The sequence below is a fragment of the Schistocerca gregaria genome, chromosome 3, assembly GCF_023897955.1.
Source record: "Schistocerca gregaria isolate iqSchGreg1 chromosome 3, iqSchGreg1.2, whole genome shotgun sequence".
Lineage (NCBI taxonomy): Eukaryota > Metazoa > Arthropoda > Insecta > Orthoptera > Acrididae > Schistocerca > Schistocerca gregaria.
In genome coordinates this window covers 171,190,331-171,215,035 of record NC_064922.1, presented here as the reverse complement: position 1 = coordinate 171,215,035, position 24,705 = coordinate 171,190,331, and the positions used below count along the sequence as shown (strand labels likewise).

At 37.2% G+C, this 24,705-nt stretch overlaps 1 protein-coding gene across 1 annotated transcript in view; it reads right to left on the bottom strand.

The window, feature by feature from the left end:
- Positions 1–24,705, bottom strand: part of LOC126356178 (hemocytin) — a 438,196-nt gene that overhangs the window by 322,555 nt on the left and 90,936 nt on the right. Inside the window, exons 13-15 of the mRNA XM_050006942.1 lie at positions 23,653–23,786; positions 14,643–14,808; positions 1,314–1,554 (exon numbers count right to left, since the gene is read on the bottom strand). Coding sequence (XP_049862899.1) covers positions 1,314–1,554; positions 14,643–14,808; positions 23,653–23,786 — 541 coding nt within the window. The remainder of the gene's footprint in view (positions 1–1,313; positions 1,555–14,642; positions 14,809–23,652; positions 23,787–24,705) is intronic.

Here is a 24,705-nt window from a genome sequence, read left to right as displayed (position 1 = left end):
CTCCACTCTCCTGGGTTTGTCAGTTTTTCCAACCTTGGAGCTGCTACTTCTCGTTCATGTGGCTCCTCAGTTGCTGTCATGAGACAGGGTGCACCCTATTCCAGTTCTACCACCAAGGACAGATCCCTGCTAGCACTGGGAACTGAAGTCAGGTGCTCTAAAGGGCAATCAGACATGCTGGCCACTCAGCGATAGAAGCTGACATAATTGTTCTCTGCACCAAGAATATTTTGTTGTTCTAAAGATAATTGCATTTATTAATATGATACTGGAAAATCTGTAGTGGAATGAAGACAATTGGTTGAGTAAAGGCAACCACTTACTATATAGTGGATACTTTGAGCATTGAATAACTATATGCAAGGGCAAGGTGGTAATTTCTTGGTCTGAAGACCTGACCATCAGATAAGAAACATGTTACTTTTAACACTGTCATTTTAAGCTTATGCACTTGTACAACATTTTCCCAGTGAATAGATTCTGTCCTTAGAAGTATAATTCAAAATGGTATGCAAAATATCGATCTACACTTACCACTACCACTTGATAGGAATCATAAATTCCTTAGCAGGTGAAAGTCAGAGGCTGTTAACCCCTTAACATAAAACCCTGAATTATCTTGTTTTATTATTTTGACAGAAACTTAAAATCCCAGGTATACTCGGAAACTTAAAAAGTGACCTTTGAAAAAATAAAATACTAGAATGAGACTTTCACTCTGCAGCGGAGTGTGCACTGATATGAAACTTCCTGGCAGATTAAAACTGTGTGCCGGGCCAAGACTCAAACTTGGGACCTTTGCCTTTCGTGGTCAAGGTAGGAGATGAGGTACTGGCAGAAGTAAAGCTGTGAGGATGGGGTGTGAGTCGTGCTTGGGTAGCTCAGATGGTAGAGCACTTGCCCGCGAAAGGCAAAGGTCCCGAGTTCCTGCTGCCTGTCTGCAAGGCATACTGACTGTCCAACAGAGTACACAGAATGATATTTGCAAACCCTTTTATGCTCTGGTATCTTAGTTGGTAGAGCACTTGCCCGCGAAAGGCAAAGGACCCGAGTTCAAGTCTCGGTCCGGCACACAGATTTAATCTGTCAGTAAGTTTCATATCAGCACACACTCCATTGCAGAGTGAAAATCTCATTCTGGAAATATCTACATGTTTCCAAAGAAAACTGTCTTCACTACATGTACAGGAATGGCAAGGTTGAAATGGCTTTCTGTTAGCAGTTGATAAGTACTGTAAACCTGGGTCTTTTGTGTTGATAATTTTAACTCCTGTAAAGCTAGCTGAAAATGGAATGCCCTACGGCTGACTTACCATGTGTTACAATCACGGGGCACTGTTTCTCCTGGCTTGTAAGAACGGCCCCTAAGCTGGCAGGGGCACTGCTCAGGTGGGATGCATGATCCCTGGTGAAGCAGTGTGCCTGGGGGGCAGTAGCAGCCTTCCTCACACACTTCTTGTGTTGTCAGTGATCTGTTAGCAGCCACAGAGCCACATGTCACCTGGTATGACAAGCCACAAGGCAGGTACACCATGCCATTGCTGCATCTCATTGCTGAAAAAGTCATCCCAGAACGTTAGTTAAATTAGGTGGTATTTGTATTCTTCCTACACTGACAAAATAAATGTAAGTACATCAGTAGAAAAATCTGGAGTGTGCTCTTCTCTAAATTATTTTTGTTCTGATGGATTGATTGAAAATTCATACTGTAAATAGCTGTTGAAATATAGGTGTTACAACTATTACAATATAAAACTGGATGAAACGTGAAAGAGTTCACTGTAGCTGTATTTATTTAAGTTGATCAGAGGCCCACACAAGTGGTTTGACAACTTGGTGTATATAAATGCTATGTCATATGATACAGGGAGCAGTTACAAAACGCAGCAGAGTAACAGTTGGTGAGGCTAGGCACAGTTCTCAGTCCTCCCCAATTGATAAAAACCATCACTAATGATGAATGTCATGGCTGTGTTAAAATCACAAACTGTCATCACTTTACCAATTAAAATATGTTCCTGTCAGTATATGACAAGCAACAGGCAATGCTTGGCACAGCCCGAGACAAACATATTTTCATTGGTAAAGCGATGACAGTTCATGATTTTAACATAGACATGACATTCTGCATTGATGACAGTTTTAATCAATTGAGGAGGACTGAGAACTTTGCCAAATGTTACTCTGCAGCATTCTGCAACTACTCTCTATATCATATGACATAGCATTTATATACACAAGAAGATGCAACTTAAAAGTTGTCAAACTGGTTGTGTGGGTCCCTAATCAACTTGAATAAATACAGCTGCAGTGGACTATTGCACATTTCATTCAATTTTATATTTCAATAGTTTTAACATCTATGTTTAAACAACTATTTACAGGATGAATTTTCAATCAGTGCTGGATAACTGTTTTAACTGTGGCTGCCTCAGTTTTAAAATTATCTTTATTTTCATTTTGATGCACAGGAAGTGAGAGCAGTTGATTTTTCTTCAAGTTTTGTAAGCAAATATGAGTTAAGAATGTGATTTTATGAGATGAGAAGAAATTAATAAGACAACAAAGAAAGGTGGTGACATTCTGATCTCTAAGTAATGAGAATTTGCCATGAGACAATTGATTCATTAGCATTTTTACTTGTTATGAGAAATAAAGAACATAGTAATTACAATAGCAACCATAATCAGAACTGCCTTCATTGTGAATTAAACGATCTGTCTGGCTTTCATCTGCAATCTAGGGAGTGTCATAATCAAATAGGAAACCAAACACAACATTTAAATGAGAATAACAGTGTATGTGGAGGATCCTTCACAAAGCCACACTTTAGAGATGATGCAATGTGGGATGCAATGTAGCATACTTCTAACCAAATGGTCTTAATAATATGTCTGAGGGACAATTGTATGTGTGATCCAGGAGTAGTGTTTCGTCATAGGTCTTGGGTTTGAAGTCAATGACTGCTTAAATTTTGAATAAAAATTATCAGCAACAGTGGTAAAAAACTTCTGGTATAAGGTGTCACCCTAGTTATACCAATGGCAAAGAGGGCATATGAGTGGACAGAGTTTCAGGGCAACCTCTTTCCCTTGAGGTGGGTTAACTTCCTAAAATGTGGAAGAGCAATTATCAACAGTAGGACGATGTAGAAAGCAACAGAAAGACCTGCATTAAAGATACACAATGTGTATCCAGAGAACATGCAACCCATAATTGAAAAAGTGTCATGAGATTCCTCCACTAGCAAAATATTCTGCATTACTACCCCATTTATATTTTCAGGAGTGGACTGCCATGTGGGAGGCAACTATGAGAAAGAGATTAGATAATCAGTGAAAGGGTAACACATTGCAAGTCACAATGTGGAATGTCAGAAGTTTGAACATGGTAAGGAAACTAGAAATTCTGAAAAGGGAAATGCAAAGGCTCTGTCTGGATATGATGATGGTCAGTGAAGTGAAATGGAAAGAAGATAATTATTTCTGGTAAGACAGGATAATATCTAAGGCAGCAGATTTGTTGTCTATAGGAAATTAGGTCAGATAGTTAGTTACTGTAAACAGTTTAGAAATAGGGTTCTTCTCATCAGAATCGACAGCAAACCAATGTTAGCAACAGTAGTTCACATATACAGGTCAATGCCACAGTCTGAAGATAAAGAGATAAAGTACATGAGGAGGACACTGAATGGATAATTAAGAATACAATGGAAATTATAATCTAAAAATCATGGAGTATTAGAACATGGTTGTAGGGGACAGAATAGAAGAAAGAGTTATTGGAGTATAAGAGCTTGGTAGTAGGCATGGGAGAGGAGAAAGACTAATTGAGTTCTGCATTAAATTTCAGCTAGTAATAGTGAAAAAATTGTTCAGAAATTACAAGAGAAGATGGTGTACATAGAAAAGGGCTGGAGATTTGGGAAGATTTCAGATAAGTTACATCATGGACAGACAGAGATTCTGGAAACAGATATTGGATTGTAAGGCACATCCAGAAGCAGATATAGACTCAGATCACAATTTAATAATGATGAGTAGGCTTAAATTTAAGAGACTCGTGTGGATAAATCACTGAGGAAAAAAGTGGGATACTGAAATACTGAGGAACAATGAAATGTGTTTGAAATTCTCTGCAGCTACAGGTACTGTGACAATGTATACCACAATAAGCAATTCAGTTGAAGAAGAAAGGATGTCTCTGAAATGGGCAACCACAAAAGTGCACAATGAGAAGATTGATACACATTAAGCTTTAGAACAAAGCCTTCATCAGAAAATAAAATCACAACACACGCATTCACACAAGCAAGCACACTTCACACACATATGACTGCCATCACTGGCTGCTCAGAACTGACTGAAACTGAAACTTGTCAAACAGGAGCATAAATTAATTGTGGAACGAGGAAAGGGAAGGGATAGTAGGATACATGTGGGGGACAAGGAAACAATGCCAGGTGACGAAGTGTGTTGACACTAGAGGCAGCAGACAAGGCATCTGGCACATTTTCGGGAGGCTGTGGGATATGGAACAAAGGAGAAAAATGGAGCAGAAAGTAGAGGATCAGAGGAGGGGAAAACATCAGTGGGTGCATCGTCAGAGAGCAGTGCACAATGATGGTGAGGGGATGTCAGTTGGGAGCAGGTGATAGGATAGAGGACATGGAATGTTGATATTCCAATCTAGACTTTACATTGTTTAATTACAGAAGCTGGGCAGACAAACATAGGAACAAGGAAGGGAACAGCGAAAATCTTGGGTAACAGGAGAAATACTTCAATTGTTTGATGAAAAAATAAAATACAAAACATTCAGGGAATTTTAGAAATATATAAATATAAGTCACTTATTGGATCAGAGCGTGAAATGTCAGATCCCTTAATTGGGCAAGTAGGTTAGAAAATTTAGAATGGGAAGTGGATAGGTTAAAGTTAGAGATAGTGGGAATTAGTGAAGTTCGGTGGCAGGAGGAACAAGACTTCTTGGTCAGGTGACTACAGGGTTATAAACTCAAAATCAAATAGGGGTAATGCAGGAGTAGGTTTAATAATGACTAGGAAAATAGGAAAGGGGGTAAGCTACTACAATTAGCATAGTGAATGCATTATTGTGGCCAAGATAGATACGAAGCGCACACCAACCACAGTAGTACAACTTTATATGCCAACTAGCTCTGCAGATGACGAAGAAATTGAAGTGTATGATGAAATAAAAGAAATTATTCAGCTAGTGAAGGGAGACGAAAATTTAATAGTCATGGGTGACTGGAATTCAGCAGTAGGAAAAGGGAGAGAAGTAAGTGTAGTAGGTGAATATGGATTGGGGGTAAGGAATGAAAGAGGAAGCCGCATGATAGAATTTTGCACAGAGCACAACTTAATCATAGCTAACACTTGGTTCAAGAATCATAAAGAAGGTTGTATACATGGAGATACTGACAGGTTTCAGATGGATTATATAATAGTAAGACAGAGATTAAGGCACCAGGTTTTAAGTTGTAAGACATTTCCGGGGGCAGATGTGGACTCTGACCACAATCTATTGGTTATGGCCAGTAGATTAAAACTGAAGAAACTGCAAAAAGGTGGGAATTTAAAGAGATGGGGCCTGGATAAACTGACTAAACAAGAGGTTGTTCAGAGTTTCAGGGAAAGCATAAGGGAAAAATTGACAAGAATGGGGGAAAGAAATACAGTAGAAGAAGAATGGGTAGCTTTGAGAGATGAAGTAGTCAAGGCAGCAGAGGATCAAGTAGGTAAAAAGACGAAGGCTAGTAGAAATCCTTGGGTAACAGAAGAAATATTGAATTTAATTGATGAAAGAAGAAAATATAAAAATGCAGTAAATGAAGCAGGCAAAAAGGAATACAAACGTTTCAAAAATGAAATCCACAGGAAGTGCAAAATGGCTAAGCAGGGATGGCTAGAGGACAAATGTAAGGATGTAGAGAATTATCTCACTAGGGGTAAGATAGATACCACCTACAGGAAAATTAAAGAGTCCTTCGGGGAAAAGAGAACCACTTGTATGAATATCAAAAGCTCAGATGGAAAGCCTGTTCTAAGCAAAGAAGTGAAATCAGAAAGGTGGAAGGAGTATATAAATAGTATATACAAGGGCGAAGTACTTGAGGACAATATTATGGAAATGGAAGAGGATGTAGATGAAGATGAAATGGGAGATATGATACTGCATGAAGAGTTTGACAGAGCACTGAAAGACCTAAGTCAAAACAAGGTCCTGGGAATAGACAAAATTCCACGAGAACTACTCACAGCCTTGGGAGGGTCACTCCTGACAAGACTCTACCACCTGGTCAGCAAGATGTATGAGACAGGCGAAATACCCTCAGACTTCAAGAAGAATATAATAATTACAATCCCAAAGAAAGCAGGTGTTGACAGATGTGAAAATTACTGAACTATCAGTTTAATAAGTCACGGCTTCAAAATACTAAAGCGAATTCTTTACAGGCAAATGGAAAAACTAGTAGAAGCTGACCTCGGGGAAGATCAGTTTGGATTCTGTAGAAATGTTGAAACACGTGAGGCAATACTGACCTTACAACTTATCTTAGAAGAAAGATCAAGGAAAGGCAAACCTACATTTCTAGCATTTGTAGACTTAGAGAAAGCTTTTGACAATGTTGACTGGAATACTCTCTTTCAAATTCTAAAGGTGACAGGGGTAAAATACAGGGAGCGTAGGGCTATTTACAATTTGTACAGAAACCAGATGGCAGTTATATGAGGCGAAGGGCATGAAAGGGAAGCAGTGGTTGGGATGGGAGTGAGACAGAGTTGTAGCCTCTCCCCGATATTATTCAATCTGTATATTGAGCAAGCAGTGAAAGAAACAAAAGAAAAATTCGGACTAGGTATTAAAATCCATGGAGAAGAAATAAAAACTTTGAGGTTCGCCGATGACATTGTAATTCTGTCATAGACAGCAGAGGACTTGGAAGAGCAGTTGAATGGAATGGACAGTGTCTTGAAGGGAGGATATAAGATAAACATCAACAAAAGCAAAACGAGGATAATGGAATGTAGTCAAATTAAATCGGGTGATGCTGAGGGTATTAGATTAGGAAATGAGACACTTAAAGTAGTAAAGGAGTTTTGCTGTTTGGGGAGCAAAATAACTGATGGTGGTCAAATTAGAGAGGATATAAAATGTAGATTGGCAATGGGAAGGAAAGCGTTTCTGAAGAAGAGAAATTTGTTAACATTGAGTATTGATTTAAGCATTAGGAAGTCGTTTCTGAAAGTATTTGTATGGAGTGTAGCCTTGTATGGAAGTGAAACATGGACGATAAATAGTTTAGACAAGAAGAGAATAGAAGCTTTTAAAATGTGGTGCTACAGAAGATTGCTTAAGATTAGATAGGTAGATCACATATCTAATGAGGAAGTATTGAATAGGATTGGAGAGAAGAGAAGTTTGTGGCACAACTTGACTAGAAGAAGGGATCGGTTGGTAGGACATGTTCTGAGGCATCAAGGGATCACCAATTTAGTATTGGAGGGCAGCATGGAGGGTAAAAATTGTAGAGGTAGACCAAGAGATGAATACACTAAGCAGATTCAGAAGGATGTAGGTTGCAGTAGTACTGGGAGATGAAGAAGCTTGCACAGGATAGAGTAGCATGGAGAGCTGCATCAAACCAGTCTCAGGACTGAAGACCACAACAACAAAAAGTCACTTATGAATGAAATAAATATTAAGTGTGAGGAAACTGAGGTGAAATGGCTGCAGCAAAGATGTGAAGAAATAAAAAAAAGAAATGGTCATCAGAAGGACTGATTCAGAATACAGAAAAATTAACACAATCTTCACTGAAACTAACAGCAAGGGCATCAACATTAAGAGTGCAACAGGAATTTCACTGTTACACACAGAGAAGAGAACAGAGTGGACAGGTGGAAAGATTATACTGGAGGCCACTAAAGGGGGCAGACTTATCTGATAATGTAATTGAGCAAAAAATGGAAGTTGGTATGGAAGACACAGGGCAAGTGCAGCCAAAATTTTGACTCATGGGCCAGGCTCAGGCCAGAGTGCCCAGAGTTTCGCACTCAAGCTGCCACGTAATCGTGACATAGTTTAGTTACATAATCATAAAAAGGTCTTTCACACAAATATGTTGATCAAAATACTATAGAATTTTTGCAAAATCATTATGGAGAGTCTACACGAGGAAAGCAATGTAGATGTCCAAGATAGTTGTAATGTAAAAATATTTTGTCATAAAAACTGGAATTACCTTCCAGGTCAGTCAGTTACATTTGCACATGCACAGGGGCACTGTCAATTGAGATGGCAAATGTTCTCAAAAACAGCTTGAAAACTGATGCCAGATTGACAGTGTCCTAAAACCTTTACACAACAATTCTTGTAATTGTTTCAAGGCCACAATGAATTTTTAAAACCAAGTGTTTTCTTTAATGCCAGTGAGCTTAAGGAACTGGGCTGTCTTTCTCGGAATCTGTCGCTTGTACATCTACATCTACATCTACATCTACATCTACATCTACATCTACATCTACATGGACACACTGCAAACACACTTAAGTGCCTGGCAGAGGGTTCATTGAAACACTTCACAATACTTCTCTATTATTCCACTCATGAACGGCGCAAAAAAATAAAAAAGAAAAAGAAAAAGAAAAAGGGGAAAAAAAGAAGAGAGAGAGAAACACCTTTATCTTTCCATACGAGCTCTGATCTCTCTTATTTTATTATGATGATTGTTTCTCTCTATGCAGGTTGGTGTCAACAAAAGATTTTCACTTTCAGAGGACAGAGTTGGTGATTTAGTGACTGAAATTTTGTGAGGAGATTATGCCATAATGAAAAATGCCTTTGTTTTAATGGCGTCCATACCAAATCCTGTATCATGTCTATGGTGATTGAAATTTTGTGAGAAGATTCTGCTGCAATGAAAAATTCCTTTGTTTTAATGGTGTCCATACCAAATACTGTATCATGTCCATGATGCTCTCTCCCCTATTTTGCGATAATACAAAAGATGCTGCTCTTTGTTCTCAATGTACTCCATTAATTTTATCTGCAAAGGTTCCCAGATCATGCAGCGGTACTCCAAGAGAGTGTAGGCAGTCTCTTTAGTAGACCTGTTACATTTTCTAAGTGTTCTGCCAGTAAAACACAGTCTTTAGTATGCCTTCCCAACTACATTTTTTATGTGAATAGATGATTTATTGTGTAACCGAAGTTCAACAGATTCCTTTTATAATTTGTGTGGATGGGATGACTTCATATTTTTCATTATTTAGAATCAACTGCCAGTTTCCACATCATTCAGAAATCTTTTCTAAATCGTTTTGAAATTTGTTTTGATCTTCCCTTAGACATCTGCTCAGATAATCTCTTAAATCATATATATATATATATATATATATATATATATATATATATATATATATATATATATATATATATATATATAAAAACAGAAAGAAACTTCCACATGGGAAAAATATATTAAAAACAAAGATTCCAAGACTTACCAAGCGGGAAAGCGCCGGCAGACAGGCACATGAACAAAACACACAAACACACACACAGAATTACGAGCTTTCGCAACTGGCAGTTGCTTCGTCAGGAAGGAAGGAAGGAGAGGGAAAAATGAAAGGATGTGAGTTTTAAGGGAGAGGGTAAGGAGTCATTCCAATCCCGGGAGCGGAAAGACTTCCCTTAGGGGAAAAAAAGGACAGGTGTACACTCGCACACACACACACACACACACACATATCCATCTGCACATACACAGACACAATATATATATATATATATATATATAGAAATACAGAATTGACCTGCACGTAACAGTTTGTGTATGTAAAGAGCTAGTTATGTTTCACAAGAAGGATGTTTTCTAAATCAGTGTTGACTGTGTATCAATAGACTGTTCTCTTCAAGGTAATTCATAATGTTCAAACACAATATAAGTGTGCCTACTCAGTATGATTTTATCATCATGAACAACAAAACTGACAGTCTGTGAGTCAGAGCATGGAATGTTAGATCCCTTGACTTGGTAGGTATGCTACAGAATTTAGAAAGGGATTACACATAGATTTATGTTAGAAATAGTAGGAAAAACAGGGCTTCTGGTTACAGTCATAAATACAAAATTAAATAGACATAATGCAGAAATGGGATTTAATAACAAATAGGGAAACAGGAACATAGATAGTCTGCTATGAACAGCATGGTGAACACATTATCATAGCCAACACCCACCACGATAGGACAAGTTAACATGCGAACTAGCTCCAGAGATGATAAAGAGATTGAAAGAATGTAAGATGAGATAAAAGAAATTGTTCAGTTAATTAAGGGAGACAAAAATTTAATTGTGATGAGAGTGTGGGATTCAAAAGGAAGAATACTGTTACACATGGATGGGGAGGGATGGGGGGTGGAGGAATGAAAGATGACGATGCCTGGTAGAATTTTGAACAGAGCAAAATTTAATCAGTGTTACTTGTAATAACTGGTTTAAAAATAATAAAAGAAGGTTTTATATGTGAAAGAGACCTGGAGACACAAGAAGGGCTCAAATAGATTACATAATGGTAAGCTTTTGAAATCAGATTTTGAACCGAAAAATATTTCTAGGGGCAGATGTGGATTCTGATCATGGCAGATGTGAACTCTGATCATAATTTACTGGTTATGTACTGCAGATTAAAACAGGATAAATTGCAGAAAGGGAATGAATTAAGGAGATGGAACCTGAATAAGTTGGAAATAATAGAGATTATTGAGTTTCAAAAGGATCAGGCAACAATTGACTGAAACAGGGGTAAACAAAGCAATAGAAGACAAATGAGTAGCATTGGGAGATGAAACAGTGAAGGCAGCACAGGAGTAAATAGGTAAAATGATAAAGCCCAGTCAAAATCCTTGGGAAAAGCATAAATGATAATCACAAATAAGAGACTCCCTTTTCACATTATCTTAGTGCAAATATCATTTTATTTGTTTTAGAGTACTTATTGACTGGTTAAATTGCATATAGGGCTGAAACTTCCTGGCAGATTAAAACTGTGTTCCAGACTGAGACTCGAACTCAGGACATTTATCTTTCAAGTGCTAGTGCTCTACCATCTGAGCTACCCAAGCATGACTCACACACTGTCCTCACAGCTTTATTCTGCCAGTACCTTGTCTCCTACCTTCCAAACTTTACAGAAGCTCTCCTGCAAATCCTAATCTGCCAGGAAGTTTCATATCAGCACACAGTCCGCTGCAGAGTGTAAATCTTATTCTGGAAACATCCCCCAGGCTGTGTCTAAGCCATGTCACTGCAATATCCTTTCTTTCAGGAGTGCTAGTTCTGCATGGTTCGCAGGAGAGCTTCTGTAAAGTTTGGAAGGTAGGAGATGAGGTACTGGCAGAAGTAAAGCTGTGAGGACAGGGTGTGAGTCGTGCTTGGGTAGCTCAGATGATAGAGCACTTGCCCTTGAAAGGTAAAGTTCCCGAGTTCGTGTCTCGGTCCGGCACACAGTTTTAACCTGCCAGGAAGTTTCATATCAGCGCACACTCCACTGCAGAGTGAAAAACTCATTCTGCATATAGCGCTGTTATAGATAATAATCATGACCACTGTGTTTGTCCATTATCTCTGTCTGTTGTAGAAGTTGACTTTTCTTAATGAATATATTTTCTGAAATGACAAAAGTATTTGTCGTTATTGCCTTGAATTGTAATTTACCTATTGCTACTATGGTCTAATGAGCTTACTGTCATTGAATTTTGTTCAAAATTATGAGCATGGAAATGTATACATAAGGACATATCATAAATTCATGATTATTATTTCAACATTTTGTTGATTTTTAAGATGTTTTTTCTTCATTCCCACAACTACCCTTATCCAAACAACTACACTTATTCCAAATACTGTCATTATTTACAACCATAAAGTTGTGAAAGTTTTGCTCTGGTCCTCTGCATTTACCCCATGATATTGCAAAGCTCGGCAAAGAATTTTGTTCAAAAATATGTGGATGGAAATGTGTGTACAAAGATGTATGATAAATTCATGATTATTATTTCATGTCATTTAGTACATTTTTAAGGATGTTTTCTCTTCATTCCCACAACTACCCTAATCCCAATGACTACAATTATTGCAAACATTGTCAGTATTTAAAACTACAAAAATGTGAAAGCTCCATACAGGTCCCCTGGTTGAATCTGATTGACAAATGGATAAAACATAAAAATGTAGCAAATGGACCATGTGGGTAATTCAGGGATGTAGAAACATGCATAACTAAGGGAAAGGTATGTGCTGCATACAGGGAAATTAAACAGGCCTTTGGAGAACAGAGAAGCAGCTGCATGAATATCACAAGCTCAAATGGCAGGCCAATACTATGCAAAGCAGGGAAAGCTGAAAGGTGGAAGCAATATATAGAAAGGGGAAACAAACTAAAATGGAATGTTATAGAAAGGCAAGATAGATGAAGATGACACAGGGGAAATGTTACTGCAAGAGAGCACTGAGAGGGTTCTGTCGAAACAAGATTCCGGGAGTAGACAACATTCCTTCAGAAATACTGAGATCTTTGGAGAGCCAGCATGACAAAACTATTCCACATGGTGAGCAAGATATGTGAGACATGCAAAATAGCCTTGGGTTGTAATAATGTTATAATTCCAATTCCTGATAAGGAAAGTGTGAATATTACAAAATATCAGTTTAATAAGCTACGGTTGACAAAAATTATTTACAGAAGAATGAAGAAACTGGTAGACGCAAGGTTGGGCAAAGATCAGTTTGGGCTCTGAAGAAATCTATGAAAATGCAAGATAATATTAACACTAAAATTTATCTCAGATGAAGAGTTAGAGAAATGCAAACCTGTGTTTATAGCAGTTGTAGATTTAGAGAAAGGTTTTTTACACAAACTGTAAAGAAACAAAACTGCAGCTATAAGAGACAAAGGATATGAAATGGAAGCAGGTGTTGAGAAGGAAACAAAAACTTAAAGGTTAACCAGTGACATTGTAGTTCTGTCAGAGACAGCAAAGGACCTGTAAGGGCAGTTGAATGGAAGGGATTGAGCACTGAAAACAGGATACTAGGTGAACATTTACAAACACACAAAAAAGGAATAATGAAATGTAGTCAAATTAATTCAGGTAATGCTGAAGGAATTAGACTAGGAAATGAAACACTAAAAGTAATAGATGAGTTTTGATATTTGAGCAGAAAAATAACAAACGTTAGCCAAAGTAGAGAGGCTATAAAATACAGATTGGCTATAGCACAAAAAGCATTTCTGAATAAGACAATATTGAGAAAAGGATAGATTGTTACTCATGATATAGTGGAGATGCTGAGTCACACACAGGCACAACAAAAAGACTGCTAAACAAGTAAGTTAACTTGCACATACATGTGTGTATGAGTGCATTTGTGTAAACACTTGTGTGTGTGTGTGTGTGTGTGTGTGTGTGTGTGTGTGTGTGTGTGTGTGTGTTTTCTAATTCAGAGGCAGCCCTTCTGGCCAAAAGCTTACTTCTTTATAAGTGGTTTTGTTGTACCTGTCTGCGACTCAGTGTGATATAGCAATTTATCCTTTTCATAAGACTGTCATTATTCCGTCCTGAAAAAGAGGAATTTGTTAACATCAAATATAAATTTTAGTGTCATGAAGTCTTTATTACAGATATTTGTCTTCAATACAGTCCTGTATGGAAGTGAAAGATGGGCGATAGGCACTTCAGACAAGAAGAAAATAGAAGATTTGAAGAATGCTGGAGATTAGTTGGGTAGCTCTTGTACCTAATGACGAGGTACCAAATAAAAATAGGGAAAAAATAAATTTATGGCATGTGACTAAAAGAAGTTATCAACTGATAGGACACATCCTAAGGTACCAAGGAGTCATCAGTGTGGTAATGGAAGGAGGGTGGGACGTAAAAACTGTAGACGAAGACCAAGAGATGAATACAGTAAGCAGGTTCAAATGGATGTATGTTGCAGCAGTTATAAAGAAATGATGAGGCTTGCACAGGATGCAGTTTCATAGAGAGCTGCATCAAACCAGTCTTTGGACTGAAGATCATAACAACGACTATCACAACAACAAATCGAATCCACATACAGTAATTTATAGTGTTGACAACTGAAGCAATTCAATTACAATAACTTCTGCAGAACTACAATTAGTCTAAAGATAACTATAAAATCAACTTTAACAGTACATTGGTGCATGCAAACTACATTTATATAACATGATCATGTAAGGTCAGCATGTATAAAACTACAACATTATTTTAGTTAAAACTTCTGTGCTGAGAGGCTGTGATTGATAAACAAAACCATTTAATAAAGTTTCATTTTCAGCTGCAGGAGACATTCTTGGAGGTAAAACAGCAGTTACCTCTTTAGATGTCTCCCATAGTAAGAGATGAAATTTTGTAGAATAGTTTTATATATCAAACATTCTCTCGCAGCCTGTAAGTTTTAACTGAAATAAGCATTGACCATGAAAGCCTACACTATATGGTTATGAATTTATTCTTAAAATAAGTTATATTGTCTGAAATGCCAGAATAAAAGTTATTTAACAATTGCTGACAGGTTCTTTACTTACGACACATTTCGTGATCTCTCCAGTTCTGCACAGAGTTGATGCCACGGCGAATACACTCTCTGACAAAGATTGCTAGTGATTCACAAGCACATTTCCATGGCTCTTCAGATTTACAAGAGCAATAATCCCATCGGCATGCTTCGTAATATTGCTGAGCATCCAAAACCTACACAAAAGTGGAAACAACTAAAGCCTTTTGTTACAGCTTGCTCAGTACACAATATCATAAATTTGCATTTTCATTCACAATCTTTTAGGGATGAAAATGTGTTGAGGTCAGTGGACATTCTCAGCTAAAGTGCTTTCAACATTGTTATTACTCCACACATATCTAAGAAAAATTAAACTGACTGGAACTACTGACAGCTGAGAATGAACAATTTGAGTTTTCCGTTTTCTGAATTTACACCTGTATCATACACACAGATGTACAGACACTTGCAGTTTAGTAGCATAAAGTTAAATACAGATAGGAGGACTAAATTGAGATGATAAAAAACTTCATATATCCAATGAAGTGAGTACCAAAATGAAACTCTGTGAGAGAATAAAGACATGCATTACACAGAGATTTATACGTTTCTGTCTTTATCATTCAAATCATCCTGATTATGTTTCATGGACTGAGCAAAAACTTGATTTTTCTACAAACTCTCTCTCACTTCCCAAACTCCACAGCAGCTCTCCTGTAAACATTCCTGGTTTAGAAATGTAAAGGGTATAATTAAATGGCATAGCTATAGCATCTAGGCTGTTTCCAGAAAGAACTGTCCAGGCTTTTTGATTATCTTCATTCTGCTTTATATCCTCTCTCTGATGGGCACTAGCCTGGCACAGAATGCAATATAATCTCAGTGTTATTATAAATATGAAACTACAAGGGAAAAAAGAAGATATAATTCAATGGGTGTAGCCAAATAAACAAGAGCCAGGTAAAAATTTAGCTGCAAAGAGAGAAAATGGTTTTAAAATGTTATTAATCTTCACCTATAAAAATGTTTCAGTAGTTAATATGTGTTTTTAACAACTGCTGTCTAGTAATAGCAAACAAGGCTTTAACATCACTTATACAAAAAAATTCTATAAAATGAGAAGAACAAACTAATCCTACATCACTTATCTTCATAAATATGATGGAAGTGTACAATAGTAAACTAGTAAACAAAACGGAACTGAAAAAATGTAATGCTGAGGTATGCTTTTATTAATTTTCTACTAAAAAAGGATTTCATATAACATTATCAGGAACCAAGAAATAAGCTCTAAGATAAGTACTTTTATTCAAGAATTGTTTTAAAGATTACCATTATTTACAATCTGTTTTTATACTACAGACTATAGAATATCATATCTTTTCCAAATAATTCCAAGTGAGCTTCAGCTGACTCTGATTTCACATATAAATGATACACTTTATCACACATCTTTAGAGGTTAAGACAATTTTAAAGACTTTTTAGTAGAATCTGTAGTGATAGTTGTTCCTTAAACCATAACTGACCATTATAATCTCTGTACATTGTCATATAAGTAGTATGTGGCTTATATAGTAGAATACAGATTGCTATTTTCAGCACTCCCCCATATAACAGATTTCTTAACTTTAACCTTTTCCTGTATTCCTAGTTTTGATAGATTTTATAAATAATCAATATACAAGATTTATACTTATTGAAGTTACAAAGTCTGTTTGTCATTGGACTTATGTGAAAGAGGGCCAGTTTCAACACTCTGACAGAAAATTCTGGCTTATAACAAGCACTTTCCTGCAAAAGGCAGAGGTCCCAAGTCTGAGTCTCTCTCCCACACAGTTTTAATCTGCCATGTAGTTTCAAAACCAGGACACACTGCGTTGCAGAGTGAAAATCTCATTCTGGAAACATCCCCCAGGCTGCGGCCAAGCCATGTCTCCCCAATATCCTTTCTTCCAGCAGTGCTAGTCCTGCAGGTTTTGCAGAACTTCTGTGAAGTTGGGAAGGTAGGAAACGAGGTATTGGCAGAAGTAAAATTGTGAAGATGGGTCGTGAGTTGTGCTTGGGTAGCTCAGTTGGTAGAGCACTTGCCCGCGAAAGGCAAAGGTCCCGAGTTTGAGTCTCGGTCCGGCACACAGTTTTAATCTGCCAGGAAGTTTCATCAACACTCTATATTTGAACCTCATAACAACACATGTTTTCTTTTTCATTAAATAAATGTTAATTTCAATCTACAAAAGCCTTTTTGTATAAAAATATTCTGAACCTGCATACTTTCAATGCAACAGATGCAAGCATAGACAGTCTGCACTTTAAGCATTTCCACATCTGTAACATCCTCCAGTTCTCATCCCAAGTAATTAGTACACATTTCAACCAATCAAACAAGCACTAGATGGAAGTTAGTATGGTTTTTGTAAATACAATTGCTAAATATTTAAAAAATGATTGCAATGACAACATAAACAGCTGTTTATACAGCCACACCACCTTCAATTACCAAACTGACAATTTCTTGATGCCTCAGGATGTGTCCTGTCTAATAATCCCTTCTTTTAGTCAAGTTGTGCCAAAATTTTCTTTTATCCACAATGTGATTCGGTACTTCCTCATTAGTTGTGTGATCTGCCTATCTAATCTTTAATATCATATTTCAAAAGATTTTCATTGCCTTCTCGTCATCCATATTTCTCTTCTTTATGAGGCTTAACACCACAGAAATACTTCCAGAAAAGACTTCCTAACATTCAGTTTTATATTTGATGTTAACAATTTTTTTATGTTTCAAAAGTACTTTGCTTGTTACTGTGTCTGCATTTTAGATCCTCTCTGCTTCAGCCACTGTCACATACTGTGCTGTCCAGATAACAAAACTAATTTAGTACTATAAGAAACTATCATCCTGGATTGCAGTAATGAAACCAACCTTTAACTAAGTTTCAGCCCAAATAATTGAGCCTTCTTCAGAAGATATATGTGAATCTATTATTTGTCTAAGAGGGCATGGTCTAAAAATAAAACTAACACAGCCTGAGTAGGTGTAGTCACATTTTAAAAATGCAGCACATACACCTTGGAATTGGAATTATTAGATTCTCTTTGAAGTCCTCGGTTATTTCATGTGTCACATATATCCTGCATACCAAGTGGAATAGTTTTGTCATGCTTGCCTCTCGTAACAATCTCACTAATCGTGCAGCAACGTCATCTACTCCAGGGGACAACTCATGTCTTTCAGAGCTCTGTCAAATTCTTCTCACAGAGTCATACGTCCCATCTCATCTTCATCTACACCCTATTCCCTTTCTATAACACTGTTTTCAAATTTGTTTCCCTTGTAGAATTTCTATAAATTCACACTTTTCAGTCTTCCCTTTGTTTAATACTGGCTTGCCAGCTGAGCTCTTAATATTCATATTGGTTCTTTGCTTTTCTCCAAAGGTCTCTCTAATTTTAACATATGTAGCTTCTATCTTCCCCACAGATGTGCATGCTTCTACAGCCTTGCATTTTTCCTCTAACAATACCTGCTTTGGTATTTTGAACTTTCTGCCACTCTGGTTTTTTAGATGTCCATATTCCCTCTTTCCCACTTTTACCAGCTGCAGTTTTATATTTTCTTCTTTCGCCAGTTGGGTACAATATCTCTTGTGTCATCCAAGGGTTTCTACTCGGCTTTGTCTTTTTGTCTATTTGATCCTCTACTGGCTTCATTGATGCAATTCTCAAAGTTACGCACTTATCTTCTGTTGCATTCTTTTCCCCTGTTTAAATCTGTAATTAACCTATGCTTCTTTTGAAAATCACAGTAACCTCTTGTTCTTATAATTACACATCTGCTGTTTTTGTAATTTCCTACACTTCTACAATTCCTTGCAATTTAATTTGCAGTTCATAACCAATAAATGATGGTCAGATTGCATGTCTGCCACAGAAAGTGTTGTGCTGTTCAAAATCCCAATTTCAAAATCTCTGTCCTACTATTTACACAAGCCATTGGAAATCTGGTGTTTTCACACGTATTTCATGTATACCACTTTTTAACGCTATTCTTAATCAAGTGGTAAATTGTGCTCTGTACAACATTCTACCAGAGGGCTTCCCCTTCCACTCCTTTACCCTACTCCATATTCTTCTACTATTTCCCCTCCTCTTACTACTTATTCTTCACTGTCATTTTTATTTTTTTTACTTTGTTCATAATATCATTTCACTTATCCTAATTTTTTCTTCTCTTTACGTTCATGCATGAGGGGTGTTCAGAAAATAAATGTATTGTGACCACAACGGGACACTTTTTTTTTCGGATTGGCAACACTGACTGGCAGAAGGGGATTCCATGACCAGAGAAATCATCACAGGAAAAAGTAGGACATATATTCACATTGTAGTATGCAGTTGCATGAAAGATGCCAGTAAGAAATCGCAAGTGTGAGTCACGTGGTGTGATCCACTTCTTGCTCACGGAAGGAATAACAGCTATTGAAATTTTTTCATGAATCAAAATGATTTATGGTGAAGGTGTTATGAACAGAAAGAGTGTGCTTGAGTGGCATACAGAATTTAGTGGAGGCAGAACAAATGTTCATGATGAACAGAGGAGTGAAAGACCTTTCATTTTGACTGATGGGTTGGTTCAAAAAAATCTAGGAATCTGTTTGTGAAGACCATCAGCTGACACCGGGTGAAATTTCTGTGATTCTCCAGAACTCTCTTATACAAGATACTCAGTGAAATGCTGGGATAACTTAAAGTGAGTACAAGATTGGTCCCCAAGCAGCTGACACAGCAGAACAAGAAAAATCAAGTCAATAGCACCCATGAACTTCTTGAGCAACTTGAATTGTAAGGTGAGGATTTTCTTAGCTCTACTCTGACTAGAGATGAAACATGGATGGCTCACCAATTACCCATCTGTGAAAACATCTGAAACCACAATTCCAAACAAAAAGACATGGCCTTGCTGTTTTGGGACCAAAAAAGGCATCAGTTTGGTCAAATTACTTCCTTACAAAGCACAATATTATTGTGAGACCCTAAAAATGTCAAAAGGAGCATTTGAAACAAATGGAGGAGAATGCTGATGAGAGGAGTGTGCTTGCAGCACACCTGTCCCCATGGAGCCTTAGCCTACAAGGCACACTTGGACTCATTTGGTTGGGATGTTTTGAACAACACCCCTAGTCACTTCTCTGAAGACACATATGAATCAAATCAAATTTCAAGTGATGAACACATGCAGAAAGAGGTTCTGAAGTTGGGAAAGGAACTGATGGGAGAGTTCTCTGAGGAGAACACAAAGAGGCTTATCCTACAGCTCACAACATGCATTTCAGAGTTGTTGCCACTCATCATTACATCTTGGCATATGTACATTCCAACCTCCTGTAGTTTATATCATGTCATTCAGCTAATATTTTTTGTCTGAAAAAGATGGTTTTGAACATGTGATGTGAGTGTGGGCTTTCTGATGAAAAAATGCTACACCTCTTACAGCAGTCTGATGTTGAATCAAAAATTGACTTCACTGCTGAAGGTGAGGATTCTGTATCAGAGAAAAGTGGAGATGATGATGAAGGTTTTGTGAATGAGTAGGGATTAATGGAGGTGGATTCACATGCTGATCTACATCAATCCTTACCTCATCTATCACAACTGGCCTGGCTGAATGCCTCAAAAAAGATGGTCATTATGGCTGGAACTGAGCGGGAGACTGTCAATTTTTCATCTTCAATAAGAAGGTCAGCTGTGAACATTCTTGTAGACAGAGGAGGTATTACTACTTACACTTGTCAACAAGTAGATGACTCTGTCATCAGTGCTTTCTGTCTTATTTTTGACGAAGCAATTCTATGTTGCTTGAAAAAATGCACAGAATCATTGCTCACAAAGTATTAAAAACAGGGATTGGAATATGTAACTTGAGAAACTAGAAAAATTGATAGCCATCATCAATGCTCAGGGCAGTATTTGTACAAAAGTCATGGCTTTGGATGATCTTTGAGGGCATTCTTGGGGATTACTTTCATCAAGGATGTTATGCCAAGTGACAGATTTCAGAACTAGTCATCACATTCCATTATTGATTGTTACAATTTACAGTTCTTACTGCTCTGACAACTTAATGATAAAAATACTTTGTCATCTTGGCTCCCTGGGCTGACTTGGAAGAAATTGTACGAGTTAGGGTTAACGCTGTAGCTCAGCTGGAAAGTAAACAGTACTGTTGAACAGTAGCAGCTTTAGCATTGTTATTGAAGCTCATGTTTCATTTATTGTACTGCAAATGGCTGAAAGCAAGGGAAACTACAGCCATAGATGGCATCCTCTAGAGGGAAATATTCTAGGGATAAAATAGCCCCCATTTGGATCTCCTGGTAGGGGACTACTCAGGAGGATGTCATCATCAGCAGAAATAAAATTGGGAGTTGAAACATGGATTGTTAGATTTCTTAACTGAGCAGTAAGGTTAGAATATTTAAAAAGGTTAAATATAGTGGGAATTAGTGAAAGTCAGTGGCAGTAGGAACAGCACTTTTGGTCAGACGAATACAGGGATATAAACACAAAATCAAGTAGGTATAATGCAGGAGCAGGTTTAATTATGAAGAAGAAAGTAGGAATGTGGGTAGACAACACTGAACAGCATAGTGAATACATTGTCATAGCCAAGAATGACACTACACTCACAACAACCACTATAATACAAGTTTATATGCCGATTAGCCCTGCAGACGATGAAGAGACTGAAGAAATGTATGAGGAGATAAAAGAAATTATTCAAATAGTTAAGGGGGCAAATATTTAATTATGATGGTGGACTGGAATACAATAGTAGCAAGAGAAGGCAAAACAGTAGGTGAATGTGGACCGCGGGAAAGAATAGAAAGAGAAAGCTGCCTGATAGAATTTTGCACAGAGCATAATTTAATAATCACTAACATTTGCTTTGAGAAACATGAAAGAAAGTTGTATAAGTGGAAGAGACCTGGAGCCACTTGAAGGTTTCAGATTGATTATGTAATGGTAAGACAGAGATATTAAATTTTAAGACATTTCTGTGGCAGGCTGGTTATGAACTGTATTTTAAAAGTGTAGACATTGCAAAATGGTAGGAAATTAAGGAATGGAACCTGGATAAGTTGAAAGAATGAGATGTTGCTGAGAGATTCAGAGGGAGCAGTAGAAAACAATTTGTTAAAAAAGGGGAAAGGAATTCACTAGAAGATGAATGGGTAGTTTTGAGAGATGAACTAGTGAAGGCAGCAAAGGAGCAAATGTGCAAAAAGACAAGTTGTAGTAGAAATCCTTGGGTATCAGAGGAGGTATTGAATTTAACTGATGAACAGAGAAAATATAAAAATGTAGCAAATGAAGCAGGTGAAAGAAAATAAAAATGTCATAAAAATGAGATTGACAGGAAGTGCAAAATGGCTATGCAGGAATGGTCAGAGGACAAATGTGAGGATTTAGATGTATGTTTCACTAGGAGAAATGTAGATACCATTTACAGGAAAATTAAAGGGGCCTTTGGAGAAAAGAGAAGCAATTGTATGAATATGAAGAGCTTCGATGGAAACCAGTACTAAGCAAAGATTGGAAATGTGGAAGGAGTATATAGTGGTATAGTAGATCTTTCTGAGGGATATGAACTTCAAGGCAATATTATACAAAGGGAAGAGAATTTAGATGATGAGATGGGAAATATGTTGGTGCAAGAAGAATATGACAGAGCACTGAAAGACCTGAGTCAAAAAAAGGTGCCTGGAGTAGACAGGTTGTTGAGAAGGGAGTGAAACAAGGTTGTAGTCTATCCCTGATCTTAATCAGTCTGTATGTTGAGCAAGCAGTAAAGGAACCAAAGAAAAATTTGGAGTATGAATTAAAGTTCAGGAATAAGAAAGAAAAATTTTGTGGTTCACAGATGACATTGTAATTCTGTCACAGCAAAAGACATGGGAAGAGCAGGTGATGGAATGGACAGTGTCTTGAAAGGCGGACATGCGATGGACATCAACAAAAGCAAAACAAGAATAAAGGAATTTAGTTCACTTAAATCAGGTGATACTGAGGAAATCAGATTAGAAAATGAGACACTAAAAGTAGTAGAGGAGTTTTGCTATTTGAGCACCAAAATAACATGATGGCCAAAGTAGAGAAGATATAAAATGTAGACTGGCGATGGCACGAAAAGTGTTTCTGAAGAAGAGAAATTCCTGAATATGGATTTAAGTGTTAGGAACTCTTCTGGAGTATAGCAATTTATGGAAGTGAAGCATGGATGATAGACAGTTTAGGCAAGAAGAGAATAGAGGCTTTCTAAATGTGGTGTTGCAGAAGAATGCAGAAAACTATATGAGTAGGTCAAATAATAATGAGGTACTGAATAGAATTAGGGAAACAAGAAATTTGTGAAGCAGATTCACAAGGATGAAGGTAGCAGTAGTTGTTCAGCTATGTACAGGCTTACAGGCTTGCACAGGATAGAGTAGCACAGAAAGTTGCATGAAACCAGTCTGTGGGCTGAAGACCACAACAACAACAACTAACACACAGCCACTGTCTCCAGGTGCTAAGATCATGTGTGTGTCAGACATTTTTGTGTGAGTGAGTTTTCTGCTGTTGAAGATGGACTTTGTCTGAAAGCTCAAATATTTCTAGCATTCTTTTTCATTGTGCCTATCAGCGACTAGCACCTCCTTTTGTGGTGAGGAACAACACAACATAAAAATATTGAAATCTGCAACAATAATGTAATTTTTGAATGATAAGATGACCATGTATTTTTTGAGTGACAAATTTGGGAAGAAAAGCTCATCTTATAGTTAGAGAATTATGGTATTATTTTCAATTATTGTAAAAAATATGTAGTGCTCTGCTCTAAATCTCTCAGTTATTTTGTTTTGATTATTGCACATAAGTGATCCTTGGAAAATTAAAACATTAATGTCTCAGCCACATTTATCTTATGAGAAAGTACCATATTTGGTACGCTTTTAAGCTTTAGAACTGAGCAGAGTTTTGCTAGCCAATACTCACTGCTCGACATGCTTCAAAGCGGACATCTGTAAGCAACCGGCTACAGAAGGAACTAGCTTCATCCACAACACTGTTCTTGTTTACAACATTGTCTGTACAGGGATGTACTACAGAAGGCTGTTGAATGCAGGACCCTGAAAACACAAGTTAAATAAAACAAAAATACTTAAAACACTGCAGATCACAAAGATGATTTATTTAAAGTTGTATCTTGGCACAAATTTAGAGATGATCAATAATCACGAACTACAACAAAGCATACTGGAAACTAGAAACACAATTTTCTAACAGATCTGAATGTTTAGTTTGCAAATCTAGTGTCTGAATACAATACTGACAAAAAAGTACATATAGCAGACAATAGTGTAAAAAGCTGGACACTAAGAACAATATGTTGTTAATACTAAAGCATCCTGCAGAGACCTATTTAGACACATTGGTATTTCCAAGAACTGATTCGCACTGAATGTGCTCACAAATGTCCTTTATAGGTAGCAATATTTCTCTTAACAAATTTGTGAAAAGTTAAAACTGACACCACCCCATGTCTAGAACCTGTAAGCACTGCATTTCATGAGCTGTGCACTACCAGTTACACTATGCACTCGGGCCTCATGTATCAACCCAAGATTTTTACTTATCACTTGTTTTCCTCCTTGACTTCTAAGCACACATCTTTGAGTTACCACAAAAATTCTGACTTGAGCATACATTGTACCAAAAGCAAACAGTGCAAACCATTTTTAACACAAGAACAAATACCATCCACACAAATCCTTCAGAAGATTAACTTTACTAAAGAATATAGTTACCTGCAGGAGTGCACAACAAACCACCACAACCTATTACTGTAAATGTGTAATTTAATGGATCATTAAAGAATGTAGTGCAGACCAATCTCTTCTAAAGCAATAGCAAGTACCGCACCATCATAGTGAATTTTCAAAACTAAAGTTTTTGGATACAACCCATTTCAGTACTCTTATATTATTTCAGAATTTTAAGAATTCTACTTAGGGCATTTAAAAGGTGTCCCACAGGGAGTTCATCTTC